This window comes from Pristiophorus japonicus, chromosome 22, assembly GCF_044704955.1.
Source record: "Pristiophorus japonicus isolate sPriJap1 chromosome 22, sPriJap1.hap1, whole genome shotgun sequence".
NCBI lineage: Eukaryota > Metazoa > Chordata > Chondrichthyes > Pristiophoridae > Pristiophorus > Pristiophorus japonicus.
In genome coordinates this window covers 13,997,999-14,013,832 of record NC_091998.1, presented here as the reverse complement: position 1 = coordinate 14,013,832, position 15,834 = coordinate 13,997,999, and the positions used below count along the sequence as shown (strand labels likewise).

Genomic DNA, 15,834 nt, shown 5'->3' with positions numbered 1-15,834 from the left:
ATAGCATCTGGCAAATTCTTAAAGAGTCATCATCATTTTTATTTCAAGGTAGTGGAGTGTGCAGACAAAATCATTGTTGGCAAGCAGAATTAAAACAATGTGCTCTGTAATTTTAAGAACCCCCACTCTTCAAAGAAAATTCAACACAAGCATGAAAACGGCTAACATTTCCATTTGCCTTCCCTCTTCTGATCTTTTACAGGATTTATAGTTTGACATTAAAAGGTTGATAGGCAAGTGGCAGCAATTCAATTGAGTGGGTCTGATGTCATCATCACAAGTAATACTACAGTGGTTTCTGAAAATCAATTCAGAGACACTATTTAATACCTTAACCTTACTAACAGGCACACCATACCTGGTAGGGATACCATGCAGTCTTCTTTATTTTAATACATTAAGTTTTTAGATTTCCGACTGTTCCCCAGCAGATAGAGTACAGTGGAGATGGCATGATGTGGTGACAATGAAAATGATCATGAAGGTGACTGGCAGTATACCCAAACCAATCCTTTCCAGCAATGGATTACCACGATATGCATTATGCTTTCAGTTCTACATAGTGTTTTACAATCTGCAAACAGCAAGTATATGGTCTCTAAACTACACAGTACTAACACAGAGGAATATTAAATTCCTCAGGTGCTGAATTAGGCTGAGGATATATCTATATTTTTTTGCGGAGAACAGATCACAGTATAGCGGAAATCAGTTCATGGCCTACTGATTAACAATAACTTGTATTTAGATAGCACCTTTAATGTAGTAAAACGTCCCACGGCGCTTCACTGGAGTGTAATAAAACAAAATTAGACAGAGCCATGTGAGGAGGTATTAGGGCAGATGACCAAAAGCTTGGTCAAAGAGGTAGATTTTAAGGAGCGCCTTAGAAAGAGGAAAGAGAGGTAGAGAGGCGGAAAGATTTAGGGAGGGATTTCCAGAGCTTGGCAAGTGAAGGCACGGCCAACAATGGTGGAGTGTTTAAAATCAGGGATGCTCAAGAGGCCATAATTGGAAAAGCGCAGATATCGAGGGTTGTAGGACTGGAGGAGATGAGAGATAGGGAGGGGCAAGGCCATGGAGGGATTTGAAAATAAGGATGAAAATTTTGAAATTGAGGCATTGCTTAACTGAGAGCCAATGTAGGTCAGCAAGCTCAGGGGGGGATGGGTGAATGGGACTTGGTGAGAGTTAGGACACGGGCAGCAGATTAAAGAGAACATTTAATTAAAAGAAACTCTTGCTCATAGATACAATTAAGAGAAAGCTAGATAAGCACATGAGGCAGAATGGAATAGAGGGATATGCTGATGGAGTTGGATGAAGAGAGGTGGCAGGAAGCATGTGTAGCATAAACGTCAGTGTAGACCAGTTGCGCCAAATGGCCCGTTTCTGTGCTGTACATTCTATGTCATGCGATATTATGATTCACTGATTGCTTATTATTCAGCTTTCAGTTCTGAAGGGTGTACACCTGAAACAGAATCTGACTAACATGCTGCATTTTCTAATTTTTCTATTTCTGATTTCCAACATTTGCAGCTTCTTCTTTTTACAGGCAATCATTTTAACCCAATATGCAAAGGGTACCAATGAACAACCTTATCCTTCAGTCCAACCATGAGATAGCCGAAGAACTGGCAGGTATACTGAATAACGACATGATGTACATTCGGATTACTTTGAACAAAGCAACTAACCGCTCATTTAAATCTTCAGACTCATTTTCCTGATAATAGATGCAGCCACACATATACAAACGTGCAGGCGAATGTCTCTGACGCTTGCATAGATTCCAGAATCTTCCATCAATAATGCAAATACTTACCTAATGGTTTTAAGATGTTTTTTTTAAATATATACACATAGGAAATTAAATCAGCATGTTAAATTTGCACTGGGAAAATTATAAAATGTTAATGGACCATCTGCATTTTATGAGGATTTTGACAACTTTAATGACAGTCAATAGAGATCCCTCTCTCTGGGGTTTGTGTACCTTCTGTTGTCTGACCTTTCCTACATTGAATTTCTATACAAGTACAGTAGAAGCTTGATACATGTTAAGTGATGTGGAAATGAGCTATCCTTGGATTAGTCCGGACGTATAATGAAAAGAGAATGGTAATTGGATTCAGTACTGAATTCTCAAATAGTATGCCAACATGCGAGCAATATTTTATCTTCTGAAACACGGAAGCCACTGAAATCGGCAAGTTACATCCTTGGATACACTGCTAAGTCCATCTTTAGTTACCTTGAGGAAAGCTACATACCACATCTCATACCATATACTACTGTGGTTCACAGCCACAATGCAGGAGAAAGCAAGAAGGGGGTTGACCAATGAGAGAAATTAGAAAGTAAAAAGAGTCTATTTGCACTACTCAAGAATGACATACATAATAAAGGCCTAGAACCACATGAAGCTCTCTACTAGCAAATAGTGTTATAGACAGGGCGAGGGGGGTGGTCAAAGGAGAGAATATTTTTGCATAGAGCTTCAAGCAATCCTGCCCTTTCAACTACACAATACCCATAATATAACCCCATCCAAGCTATATTGGATAACTATCTAAAATTCCAACCATACCCTTGTGATTCTCAATCTTGACAGCATTTGGTTTAAAACATTACAAGATGACATGGGCAAACAAAAAACACAGCAAAACTTAATTTACACCTTTCACAAATGGCATGCACAACTACAGACCAAAGCAGTGCGCCGTCTACCCCTGATAATTCAAAGCTCTTGCGCTCTAAAATATTTGAATTACGCAAGAACATCAATTAATAGTTTTAAAGTGGGTGCATGAACAAAGACACCTGGGGGTAAAGTGGAACAAATCGTCGAAAGTGGCAGAACAGGTTGAGAAAGCGGTTTTAAAAAAAAGCATTCGAGTTCCTGGGCTTTATAAAGAGAGACATAGAGTACAAATGCAAGGAAGTTATGATGAACCTTAAAAAACACTGGTTCGGCACCAGCTGGAGTAGTGTGTCCAATTCTAGGCATCGCACTTTCGGAAGGATGCGAAGGCTTTAGAGAGTGCAGAAAAGATTTACAAGAATGGTTCCAGGGCTGAGGGAGTTCATAGAGTAGATAGAGAAAAACTGCTCCCATTGACGGAAGGGTTGAGAACCAGAGGGCACAGATTTAAGGTGATTGGCAGAAGGTCCAAAGGAGACATGAGGATAAATATTTTTTACTCAGCGAGTGGTTAGGATCTGGAAAACACTGCCTGAAAAGGTGGTGGAGACAGATTCAATCGTGGTTTTCAAAACGGAATTAACTAAGTACCTGAAAGAAAAAAATTGCAGGGCTATGGAGAAATGGCGGGGGATTGGGACTAGCTGAAGTACTCTTGCAGAGAGCCGGCATGGGCTCAACGGGCCAAATGGCCTCCTATAGTGCTGTAACGATTCTATGGGCCCAAGTTTCGGCCTCAGTTGCTCCTGATTTTTTGGAGCAACTGGTGTAGAACGGAGTACCTTAGAAATTTAAATTCTCGGCATTTAGTTTGCTCCAGTTCTAGTCAGTTAGAACAGTTTCACTTTGGGGAGAGAAGGGGGGGAAAAGAGAAGGGGGGGAAAAGAGAAGGGGGGGAAAGAGAAGGGGGGGAAAGAGAAGGGGGGGAAAGAGAAGGGGGGAGAAAAGAGAAGGGGGGGAAAAGAGAAGGGGGGGAAAAGAGAAGGGGGGGAAAGAGAAGGGGGGAAAAGAGAAGGGGGGAAAAGAGAAGGGGGGGGAAAGAGAAGGGGGGAAAAGAGAAGGGGGGAAAAGAGAAGGGGGGAAAAGAGAAGGGGGGAAAAGAGAAGGGGGGAAAAGAGAAGGGGGGAAAAGAGAAGGGGGGAAAAGAGAAGGGGGGAAAAGAGAAGGGGGGAAAAGAGAAGGGGGGGAAAGAGAAGGGGGGGAAAGAGAAGGGGGGGAAAGAGAAGGGGGGGAAAGAGAAGGGGGGGAAAGAGAAGGGGGGGAAAGAGAAGGGGGGGAAAGAGAAGGGGGGGAAAGAGAAGGGGGGGAAAGAGAAGGGGGGGAAAGAGAAGGGGGGGAAAGAGAAGGGGGGGAAAGAGAAGGGGGGGAAAGAGAAGGGGGGAAAGAGAAGGGGGGGAAAGAGAAGGGGGGGAAAGAGAAGGGGGGGAAAGAGAAGGGGGGGAAAGAGAAGGGGGGGAAAAGAGAAGGGGGGGAAAGAGAAGGGGGGGAAAGAGAAGGGGGGGAAAGAGAAGGGGGGAAAGAGAAGGGGGAAAAAGAAGGGGGGAAAGAGAAGGGGGGGAAGAGAAGGGGGGGAAGAGAAGGGGGGAAGAGAAGGGGGGGAAGAGAAGGGGGGGAAGAGAAGGGGGGGAAGAGAAGGGAGGGGGAAGAGGAGAAGGGAGGGGGAAGAGGAGAAGGGGGGGGGAAGAGGAGAAGGGGGGGGGAAGAGGAGAAGGGGGGGAGGGGGGGAAGAGGAGAAGGGAGGGGGAAGAGGAGAAGGGAGGGGGAAGAGGAGAAGGGGGGGAGGAAGAGGAGAAGGGGGGGAGGAAGAGGAGAAGGGGGGGAGGAAGAGGAGAAGGGGGGGAGGAAGAGGAGAAGGGGGGGAGGAAGAGGAGAAGGGGGGGGAGGAAGAGGAGAAGGGGGGGGAGGAAGAGGAGGAGGGGGGGAGGAAGAGGAGAAGAGGGGGGGAGAGGGAGAAGGGGGGGGAGGGGAAAGGGAGAAGGGGGGGGGGGGGAGGCTGAACGGGCCGGGCCCAAGACTTCGGGCAGGGCCCGTCCCCAGCGGTCGGGAGCACAGGTCGGGTGGAGGGGGGGGGGGGGGGATGGAGGTCGGGTTGGTTCGGGTAGGGGGGAGGGAGGGAGCACGGGTCGGTTCGTGTCGGGGGCGGGAGGTCAGGTCGGGGGGGGGGGGGGGGGGTCGGGAGCGCGGGTCGGGTCGGTGGGAGGGAGAGGGAGAGGGAGGTCAGGTCGGATGGGGGACGCGGGTCGGGTCCAGTCCGGGGGGGGGGGGGGGGGGGGGTGGGGGAGCGGGAGTCGGGTCGGGAGGAAGCAGGAGTTGGGCGTGGGAGGCAGCCTTATGCACGCAGCTCCAGTGAGGCCATTGGGTCAGGGCTAGGGGCTGCGTGCTTCTGGCCCCTCCCACACAGTTTTGGGCGCCTGGAGCTACTGCACATGCGCGCCCACTGTAGCGCGCATGTGCCGAGGTCCTGGCACTGTTTTCAGCGCAGGGACCTAGTTCCGCCCCCTACAGTTCGTGCTGCGCTGCGCCCGGCTCAAGAGGACCAGCAGGGAGCTGGAGAATCTGGAAGTTTGTTTTAGGCACTTTGTGGCGCGAAAACGGGCGTCCAGGTTGGGCCCTATGATTCTAACATAATACAGAAAAGAGCATTGGCATTTTAAGAAAAGTGAATCTTATAATCTGAATTGAGTAGACGGTACAATACCATGCTCTCAGGTATTAGCTATCGTTGTCCTTGCCATACTGGGCCTTTATACATTCAGATCGAAGGATCAAATGTGTGAAATATCTGTGCTTCACAGTTGCTTCTAGCTGCACTCAACATGCATTCCTAGGACAAGATTTGAGGGGAGAAGAGGCCAAGAGGTTTGGAAAATCTCCCGTGTTTAAAGGAATACCCGACCCTTCGTTTTTCTAATTAGAGACTGGTGGTAGAGGCCACCACACACACAGGGCCCAAATTTGTCCCTCTGGTTTTTCTGGCACACTTACATGAGGTGCGCCGACTTCCTACGCTCAAATCGGCGCTGAAAAGATATCCCCGTATTCTGGCCCCTCTACCGACTCTCCCGGGGCTTGGCACGGCGTGGCATGTCCATTTGGTGGCGGAGCTAGGGCCTGCGCCTAAAAGAGTGCCGGCAGCTGTCCGCATGCGCAGTAGAGCGTTCGCGCATGCACAGAAGCTCCTCCCATGATTGTGATGATGCGTGCCTGCAGCTTGGGACCCAACGCGTCCCACCCCTATCCCAGGCCTAGTGGCCTGCCGCACAGGCCGGTTGCTGGGCTACAAGAAACAGGTTGGTGCGGGGAGAGTTTTGATCGAGGGGAGGGAAAGGAAGAGAGTTTCTTTAAATGATTTAGAAAAAGTCTCTGTCAATGGTACACTGCAACTGGCTGGTAAGAGGTGAGAATGACCAGAGAAAACTTTCTTTAGGTTTGGTCTCTCAGTACCAGCAAATATCTGGTCGTGGCTTTTGTTTTGGTAGTAATCATGACTTAAGTCAAGTTTTTAAAAATCCCACCAATTCTTAGTGAACATTCCCTCAGCACCCAGGTGCCTTATTGGGGAGTAACTGCATGGTCACCCTCAGGTACCTTGCGTAAATGACCATCGTTCATTCATGTGTAAGCCCAAGCCTTGACAATCTGAGAAAGGCAGGCTATGTGACCACGAGGGACATCACAGCCTGTTCCACTTTTCACCTGACCTCTACACATAGAACAGTTCCAGTAGGCTCAATGGATAGCGACTAGGAGCTGGAACCCCGGTTGATTTTCCGCTCCCTAATCCAATGACAACAAGACCAGTTGTATTACTCCTATCATTGCACTACCCACGATCACTATCTCATGACGGTGTGATGACACAAGATAACAACTTGCATTAATATAGCCCTGCTAGCAAAATATTTGATTTATAAATGGTTTTATGAAACCCTTTGTCTTTTGATATAAATGATATTAAAAAGCGCATATTTTATGAAGCTTTATATAGTGGAATGTGTAAATTATGCAAAAGTTACAGTACAAGATCTGTATTAGTTGTTGTGTAGGTGTTTAGCGCTTTGCAAGGTCCTCTCCGCTTCCCTTCCCCCCATATCTCTGGCTACTTGCTCTGATTCCTTAACTCTTCGCAAGGGTTTTCTGTGTGGCCACAAGTGGCCTCATACGCTGGCCTAAGTTAGTTTGGAGTAACTATTAGCCGTCCAAACTGACTTAAATGGCTATAACAGGCATAGGTGGCTAGTAACGCCTTTTGAAAAAAAACTTAACGAAAAAAAATACTAACTAACTCACTTACACTGGCGCAAACTAAATGTACAGAATGGAGATTTTTAAGATACTCCAAAAAAATCAAGTTGCTCCAAAAAAAAACGGAGCAGCTCCTGGCCAAATTTGGGCCCACAGAGCCTGCAATTGATCTCTCAAAATACGTGCAGAGATGTAGCTAGAGCAAATGATCTCATCCCAGTTTCCACCCCCACCCCTCCTGTGTTAACTGAAGAGCTCTTGAAGTAAACATTTTTAAATGACTGAATTTTTGGAGATCTTCTGTGGAAAAGTACTGAATATAGAGTTACTTTTTAAGAAGAAAATAAAAACATATTGTGCAGGATCTGAATGATTCTGACAGTGAACGCAGGTACATCCTAATAACCACTAAAATGACCAACATTCATTAAAAGTAAAGTATCCCACAGTTAGGTTTAGCCAATGTCACCACCGTATAGAAAAGAATATTATTGGAATTATTTTAAAACAAAGTGAATGCAGAATTTCTATCATTCCCGTAAATATATACAAGTTATGTTGGTCTATTATTGCCACTTAAAAAAATGTGCAAGATGGATTTCAGAATTGCTCAGTACAGATTCACATTCTGACAAGACCATCAGTAATTTTCTTACCTCAGTGCAAAGGTAATTCAGGATGGTGAAGTCCCATTTCTTGGCATATGTTGCATTATACTTCAGTATTGCATCCTTAAAAATAAAGAATAATTTCCAAGAAATTGTTATTTAACTGGTTTCATTTAAATAATCTATTCTCCAACTCAGCAATGACAATTGTTATGGTTATGCCACAAGTATGCCTTAACTACAAGTTCGGGTAACCAGCTAGGAATAGTGCAGAGCCATGGGAGGAACACAACAAGGCAAGGATGAACAGTTCAGGGTTGAAAAACCAGCAAAGCCAAGTAGAAAGTAGATAAAGCTGAAAATGGTTGAATCTTAAAACAAAACAGTCTGAAACCACCAGCATATTACAGAAAGAGAACTAGAGCCAACAAAAAACAAACCAAAAAGAGAGAAAATGGAGCAAATCCAAAGATTGTTTTAAAAATGATAGTTAAAAATAACTAAAAGTTGAACAAATTGAAAATGCACTTCCATGATCTGCCTTTCAGGCACTGTTGCAGACCATAAAAATAATTCTTTCCCCTTTTTATTTAACCACAGCGACACTCAAAGATTACTCTGTTTTAGTATTTTTTAATCCCAGTTACTTTCTCAAGGTTTGCTACAGAATATCAGGAAAGATCCCATCTTTATTCCTTGGCCTGTTTCAGTCCGAGAGACAGTAGCGGCACTACAGTTAGCCTCAGCATCACTGGCTCGGGGGATGGGAAAGCAAAGAAAATCACGATCGTCATCTTGCTGCAATATGTTTACCCGAATGTGGGATGAGGACAGCATTAAATTTAGTTGAGATGCCCTACATACTGAAACAGACCACCAACAATTACCCCCTTCGCTGACTTGAAAAGATTGCCATTTAGAACCATATGGTCATGCAGCCCGTCGCATCTGCGGCAGCTCTGTGAACATGCCAATCCTCTTGTTCCATTCCCTGCACTTTTCCTCTACCCTTTAAGTTTCTTTGAATATTTATCCACTACCTTTCTGAAAACTGTTACCAGTTTCTGGTCAGACATTCCATGTCCTAACATGCCTATAAGTAAAAAGATCAATTGACCTCCCCTCTCCCATCGTTGTTTTGGTGATGACCATAAGTTTAAGGCCTGTAGTCACCAACACTGGGCACAGATTTTCCCTATATGCCTTAACAAAACCCCATCCAAATGTGAAGACCTCGGTCGATCATCACTTAAACTTCTCTACAGTAATGAAAAGAGCCTCAGCTTCTCCAGTCTCAACTCTTAACTAAAGCCTCTCATCCGTTGCATTATTTTATTTATTATTTGTTCTTGGGATATGGGTGATACTGGCAAGGCTGCATTTATTGCCCATCGCTACCTGCCCTGAGAAGGTGGTAGTGGGCTTTCTCCTTGAACCCCTACAGTCCTTATGGTGATTGTGTTAGAGAGGGAATTGCAAGATATTGACCCAGCGGTGATGAAGAAATGGAGACATGTGCTCAAGTTAAGGTGGTGTGTGACTTGGAGGGAAATTTGGAGCAGATGGTATCCCCACAACATTGCTGTTCTCCTTCTTGGTGGTCAAGGTCACAATGGAGGACGGTGCTGCTGAAGTAAGCTGGGCGAGTTGCTGAATTGCAGCATGCAGATCATATATACTGCAGCCACAGTATGCTGCGATGGATAGGATGGATGGAGAGGTTGAACATTGAGTCTGGCACTCCAATCAAGCAAACTGCTGTGTCCTGGATGGTGGTGAACTTCTTGAGCATTATTGTGATTGTATCCATCGAGGCGAATAGTAAGGATTCATCTTAGTAAATCTCTTCTGTGCCCTCTCTATGGCTTGCATACCTTCCTAAAGTAGGGTCCCCAAAACTAATCAATGATTTGTCCACATTTAGCATGATCTCTTGGATAGTTCACTACATATCCCCATATATAAAACCTAAGATTAAACAGCTTTTCTCAACTTTTCCAACAACTAAGTGCTTTGACTTCACTTAGTGCCTCACATCACAGATACGACAGTTTGAAGTTGTGTGTAAAAAGTGCAGAATATTAATTTTCTCGTAACATAGTGCATCTTTAAAAGTGTGTGAAGCAAAAGGGGGACATCATTTAAAATCTTTAACACTGGGAAGACCTCTGACAATTCATTGTAGCTCGTTAGTGATTTGTGCAACAATTTCATGGAATTATAGAGCAGGGGGAGGTAATTTGGCCATCGCACCTCAGCCAGCTATCTGAAAGAACTGTCCACTTAGTCCCATATCCCTGCCCTTTGAAGACAGCAATTATTACATGACAGTTATAATACATTGACTGCATTCATTTGCAAGTTTAATTATTTCCTCAGTAAAATCCTAGAATGCTTTTTTTATTACTTAATCACTGCTACAAATACAGCTAGGATAAGATGATGATGGCCATACAGTTAACCTATCGACTACTAAACCGCTACATGGAGATCCGAAATTTAGCACAAGTGATTTAAACATAGTGCAACACCACACGAATGTCTACAATCATGCCATTAAATCCATCTGCTACCTAATTGGCACAACTTTGCACAAAATGTCGGCTTCTATGGGGATCTTACTGGTAGCAAAAAACTTGCCTGACCGATAGTGGAAGAGAATTATTTCATTCAACATGCAAAAATGTTCAAAAGAACTAATTGCTAGAAATGCATTTCAAATTGATTCTTAGTGAACCTCCCACCTCACAACCCAGAGTTTTAATTTTATTTCACACTGCACCTTTACATCCAATGAGTTAGCAAACTTTCTTAACAGTGCTTTTCGAATCAATTCCCATCGACTGTTCACGCTCTTGCTTCCGTCCTGAAAAGAAACAATAAAGTATATTTGTTGAAGTATGTTCACAAGCAGTGTGGTACAACTTACACATGACAACCAAATGACAAAAATAATTCAAAAGTACATCCTTTAAAAATCTACACTTCCTTGGAAATACAAACTCTCTTTAATAAGATAATCTATTATATATTACTTTCAAATAGGCTGTAAACGTAACATTGCGTTACACATTTAAAATACTGGGGCACCATTAAGTGACAACCCTTCACTGAACCCTCAATCGTATAGAAACATTCGCTATATTCAAAAAAATTGCAGTGTCGAGCCCACCAGATCATGAAAGCCAGAATAACACATAAAACACCATAGTGCATGCTCGGATTGTCGACCATATTTTCGAGATCCCGGAATGTGTTCCTTGCTGCCCATTCTCGGGCAATCAGGTGGCAACTCAGAAGAAAAATGATCTTGTCCCAAAATATTTATATCTGCACAAGAATCTCCCATTAACTCAACTCCATGTACAGCCACCAAACAATGCCTGGAGGAGCCGAAGCCAAAATGCTGAAATCAGTCTAAAGGATTCCCATGAGTGAAACAGAAAGAGTTATCGCAATGCACAGTGGTGCTTGAAACCCTGCCAAGGCAATAATGTGTCCAATGCCATCCTCGCCAGCAAAAATCATCCGCCGGGCGCCAGCACTCCTACCCCCTCCCACACTGAGCAAGTGAGGCCACAAGTAGCTGTCACCCCCACTAAGGCAAACTCCCACCATCTTGCCACCATCATCTCCCCTCCTTTTACCGCTTCCCCATCCTCTCACTTCTCTCTGCCCCTCTTCCTCTCCCTGTTCGCCATTCCTCCCCTCTCCCACTCAATCAGAATGTAAACCACTCGACAAATTTATTGAACATTAAAACAGGTAACTGTCAAGTACTCAGCACAAACAGTTATTTACAGTAAATACAAACTTCAATATTGCCACTGAAAATGTCAAAAACACACTTCAGCTTTAACACTCAACATTAAACTGACCCTTAAAATGCAGTCGCTGATTTTTCAGATAGCTGTTTGTTACTATGGAGTCCTCTGAATTGCCACATCTCTGCTGAATTCAGGCTCACTGCTGTCTGTCTCTGTGTAATACCCAAGATATATCTCCAAGTTCCTTTGAAGATATTCCAGAAGGGCATTAAAAACTGCATCGCTCATAACTGGATTAGGTCATTAATCATAGAATGATACAGCACAGGAGACCATTCGGCCCATCATGCCTGTGCGGCTCTTTGAAAGAGCAAGCCACTTAGTCCTATTCCCCATAGCCCATTCAATTATTCATCCAATTCTCTTTTAAAAGTTATTATTGAATCTGCTTCCAGATCATAACTCAATTTGTTAAAAAAAATTCTCCTAATCTCGACTCTGGTTCTTTTGCCAATTATCTTAAATCTGTGTCCTCTGGTTACCGACTCTTCTCCCACGAGAAACAGTTTCTAGGTATTCTCCCACGAGAAACAGTTTCTAGGTATTCATTTACTCGATCAAAACCCTTCATGATTTTGAACATTGCCATTAAATCTCCCCTCAACTTTCTCTGCTGTAACGAGAACACCAACAGCTTCGCTAGTCTCTCCTTGTATTGAAGTTTCGCATCCCTGGTACTGTTCCAGTAAATCTCCACTGCACCCTCGCTAAAGCCTTTACATCCTTCCTAAAGCGCAGTCCCCAGAACTGAACACAATACTACAGCTGGGGCCTTACAGTAATCAGCAAATGACCAGCAAGAAAGAACCTCAATAAATAATTTATGATAGACAAAAAGCTTCACTTTTTCACATTAGCATTAGGAATACACAATATTGTCATTAAGCAGCAGCAACTCAAACATATTGGTTAAAGATGTTACACAAAACTACTTGCATCCTTTTCGAGCCATGCATGGCAATGTTTTCCACACAATTTGTGGGCTAGGTATTCAAAAAAAAAGTATGGAACAAATTGAGACATATGCAAATGAATGAGTCAGCGAGTTAAACTTTATGTCCCACAAGACTCCATGGCATTCACCTAGACGGCCAAAAGACTGAAAAGCTGGAGCACGACTGATCTAGAAGATAAAACTCTGTATTCATATTGATCTTAGAGTGACATCTGGTGATTAAAGTTAAGAACTTCAATTCCAAAACATCCCAATTGAAAACAACCATTTTTTTTCCTGAAATAAAATACAATTTCAATTACAGCAGCCTTTCTACGAAATCTGAATTTTCTTCCCATATTAAAATTTTTTAGCAAAATTTAGAAATCGAAGGTACCTAATGAATTTTTTAAATAATCTAGAGACTGTTACCCTGTGGCAAATCCATCATTCTTTTCTCCTTATTCAGCTAATCCAGTCTCTTCAAAGACAAATAAAGCTAGTTGTCTTATAGAGGATGCGTTTCATTCATTGAGCCGACATAAGTCAGTATGAACTTACACAATTTGTTGATGGATTTAAGACTACGGCTTTGATAGTGTTGCAATAATCCAAAACTACATTGGAAAATATTTGAAACTTGTAGTAGAAAGAGATATTACAAACCTACAAGTGTTCGACTCCCTACTCAGTACAAATAATTGAGCCCCAAGACTACTCAGCGTTATAATCCATCTGGCTATTATTCAGCAACTTTCACCAGTTCCCAGCTAAACCAGCAAGCCCAGCACTGTGTCAAAACAAGTTCTAACTTGGGAGTGGAATGATTAGATGACACCTTCCCACTTGTTACAATTGAAAGACTTATCTTGCTGCCTAATCACAGAATGACATTCAGAAAGAAAGACTTACATTTATATAGCGCCTTTCACAACCTCAGGACCTCCCAAAGCACTTTACAGCCAATTAAGTACGTTTGGAGTGTATCACTGTTGTAATATAGGAAACTCCAAAGCCAATTGTGCACAGCAAGCTCCCACAAACAGTAATGACCAGATAATTTTTTTTTAAATAATGTTGATTGGGGAATAAATATTGGCCAGGACACCGGGGATAACTCCCCTGCTCTTCTTCAAAATGGTGCCATGGGCCTCGGTTTAACAGCTCATCTGAAAGACGGCACCTCTGGCAGTGCAGCATTCCCTCAGTACTGCACTGGAGTGTCAGCTTGGATTTTTGTGCTCAAGTCTCTGGAGTGGAACTTGAACCAACAACCTTCTGACTCAGAGACAAGAATGCTACCCACTGAGCCACAGCTGATAAGGACAGTCATAGCGGAATGAGTGAAAAGCTGACTAGTCCGATGACAATTAGGTTCTGGATTATGGTTAACATTTCAACTGCATTGCTGCAGAGTAGCAGAGTGTTAAATCTATGAATAGTGCAGGTTCATACCAAGATGATTTAGCCAGCCATGCTGATCATGTCTTTTATGCATACAAACTTGTTGAATTAATTACTTGCTAATTCAGGGAACTGGTTTTATGCAAACTGCAGAAAAATGAAAAGATATGGAAATCTGGCCCGGATTCTGGTGCTTGGTAAACTGCAGTCCAATTCTATTTCAGTTGAGGATGTTTGCAAACCCATAGACACTTATTTAATTGAAGTACAGCTATTCTTTACCTCATTTTCAACAGGAAAAAGATTCTGCTCAGAGCAGGGCATTTTCACGTGCTTGTCATCCCAGGCATCTTTACAATACGTGGGATAGGGTCGAGGGACATCACCGCTTTTCAACAAGTCTGTCTGCAATACAAACACAAAGCTAACTGCACTAATTGCATATTTTGTAGGAGAAATCGGCAAAACAGTTTTTCCACACCAAATAGATGTATTCTTGAAAGGAAACAGCTCTCTGTTTGACATCCCTTAAATTTTAGGGAGAAGAAGCATATTTAGCCTGTTCAAAAATTGACTTAAAAAACTATGGCTGATTTTGCGCTGCAGTTTATAATGTATTGAAGTACTGAAATCATTTGGTATAAAGTCTTTTGAACCACTTTACTTAAGTTTGTCAGTGGGTGTGTGCAAAACAACAATTGATGACAACTGGTTTCAGGCTGGTTCAGTTGGATGACCGTGTTTTCCTTGTATGTGAAAGGAGATTGGCAGTCTTTTTGTGGATTTGGTCCCAAAGCATAGAACTCAGTAATAAGTTAGTACGATAGAGAAGCCACAAGTACTAGCTCGATGAAACAGTTGGATAAAGTACTGAGCAGCTACGTTTTGCTGCAACAATGCTTAATAAATAGTTCAACACTGAATATTAAGGGTAGTCATATTTTCAAACAACTAGTATAACGTTTGGAAAGAGATTTTATTCTAACTTACTCGGATGGTCACTGAGTGATTGTCAGAAAATCTTAAAGCTGGCAAAACACCACTGCATTCTGGCATTCTTCGCATCTCACAGATTGGAGTTCCGAGCCATTTGACATCCACAGGGCATCTTCCTCGGTTCGATCTTTTGTCTTCCACGCCACAATTCCCTCTACTAGAAGCCAAACATTTGTTAGCATAACAATACTATAACCACATCCAAGATCTAACTGCTAATTAGTATATCTCTCAGTGCAACGATTCCTTACATTCAGATGAAGAAAAATGCAAAAATTCCAAAACTTTAACACTTCAGTTTATTTTTTTCCCCAAACTGATTAACTGCGCCGAGCCAAAAACATAACCTCCTAGACGAGTAAAAATCTACTCAATGTTCAAATTTGCCTTTCCGATCAAATCAAAATTTTTTTTAAAAGGCCCAGTTATTTCACTGAATATTTCCGATGTAAAAAGTAAATCCTATACTGCCAGACTCTGCTATTATGCATTTGGTTCAACAGGATAGTAAAGTAGTCCCTTTGGGAGAAAGCATTTATTGCGGTGCTAATCCTCATTATCCTATTTAATACTTCACAATTGTGGTATAAACCAGTGATCTATGCCTCCAAATGAGCTTCAGCTGGAGGTGGGTTTAAAAATGAGAAAGGTCATCTCATTTATGTATATATTATACATACATACAAGTGCCCTCATGATTTTAATGTTGTTTTGAAAATCTGACACGATGTTGTGCTTTTTAAACCAACTTTTACCCACTTTGTGTGATGCCACCATGCAGAGTGCTCTCTGTGGCTCTCGTTAAACCGGAATGTTAAACGTGCCCAAAATCAATAGGAAAATACATGAAAAAGAGCAAACTATTTAACCATTAATCTACGCTGTATAAATAAAATGCATATATCAAGGCTTAGAGAATATGATCCATTCATGCCATGGTTAACTCAAGGCACTACTGTCCCAAATGTTTGCAAATGCTGCAGTCAGCGTCACACTAATTTGCTTTCAAGGCACTCTTATCTACTATGAAAATATTGCTTACAATAGCAAAGACCAAAAGAGGTGTCTTGGAGCACAAAAAAACCAATCTCCAAATGGTGAAGTCAGGGAATA

General features: G+C 42.8%; 1 protein-coding gene across 5 annotated transcripts in view; it reads right to left on the bottom strand.

Moving 5' to 3' along the window:
* Positions 1 to 15,834, bottom strand: part of parga (poly (ADP-ribose) glycohydrolase a) — a 179,411-nt gene that overhangs the window by 135,288 nt on the left and 28,289 nt on the right. For 4 of the 5 annotated variants that reach the window (XM_070865649.1, XM_070865647.1, XM_070865650.1 and 1 more), the window contains exons 4-7: positions 14,716 to 14,878; positions 14,008 to 14,130; positions 10,343 to 10,426; positions 7,609 to 7,683 (exon numbers count right to left, since the gene is read on the bottom strand). In XM_070865649.1, coding sequence (XP_070721750.1) covers positions 7,609 to 7,683; positions 10,343 to 10,426; positions 14,008 to 14,130; positions 14,716 to 14,878 — 445 coding nt within the window. The remainder of the gene's footprint in view (positions 1 to 7,608; positions 7,684 to 10,342; positions 10,427 to 14,007; positions 14,131 to 14,715; positions 14,879 to 15,834) is intronic. The other variant, XM_070865648.1, reaches the window with a different exon arrangement.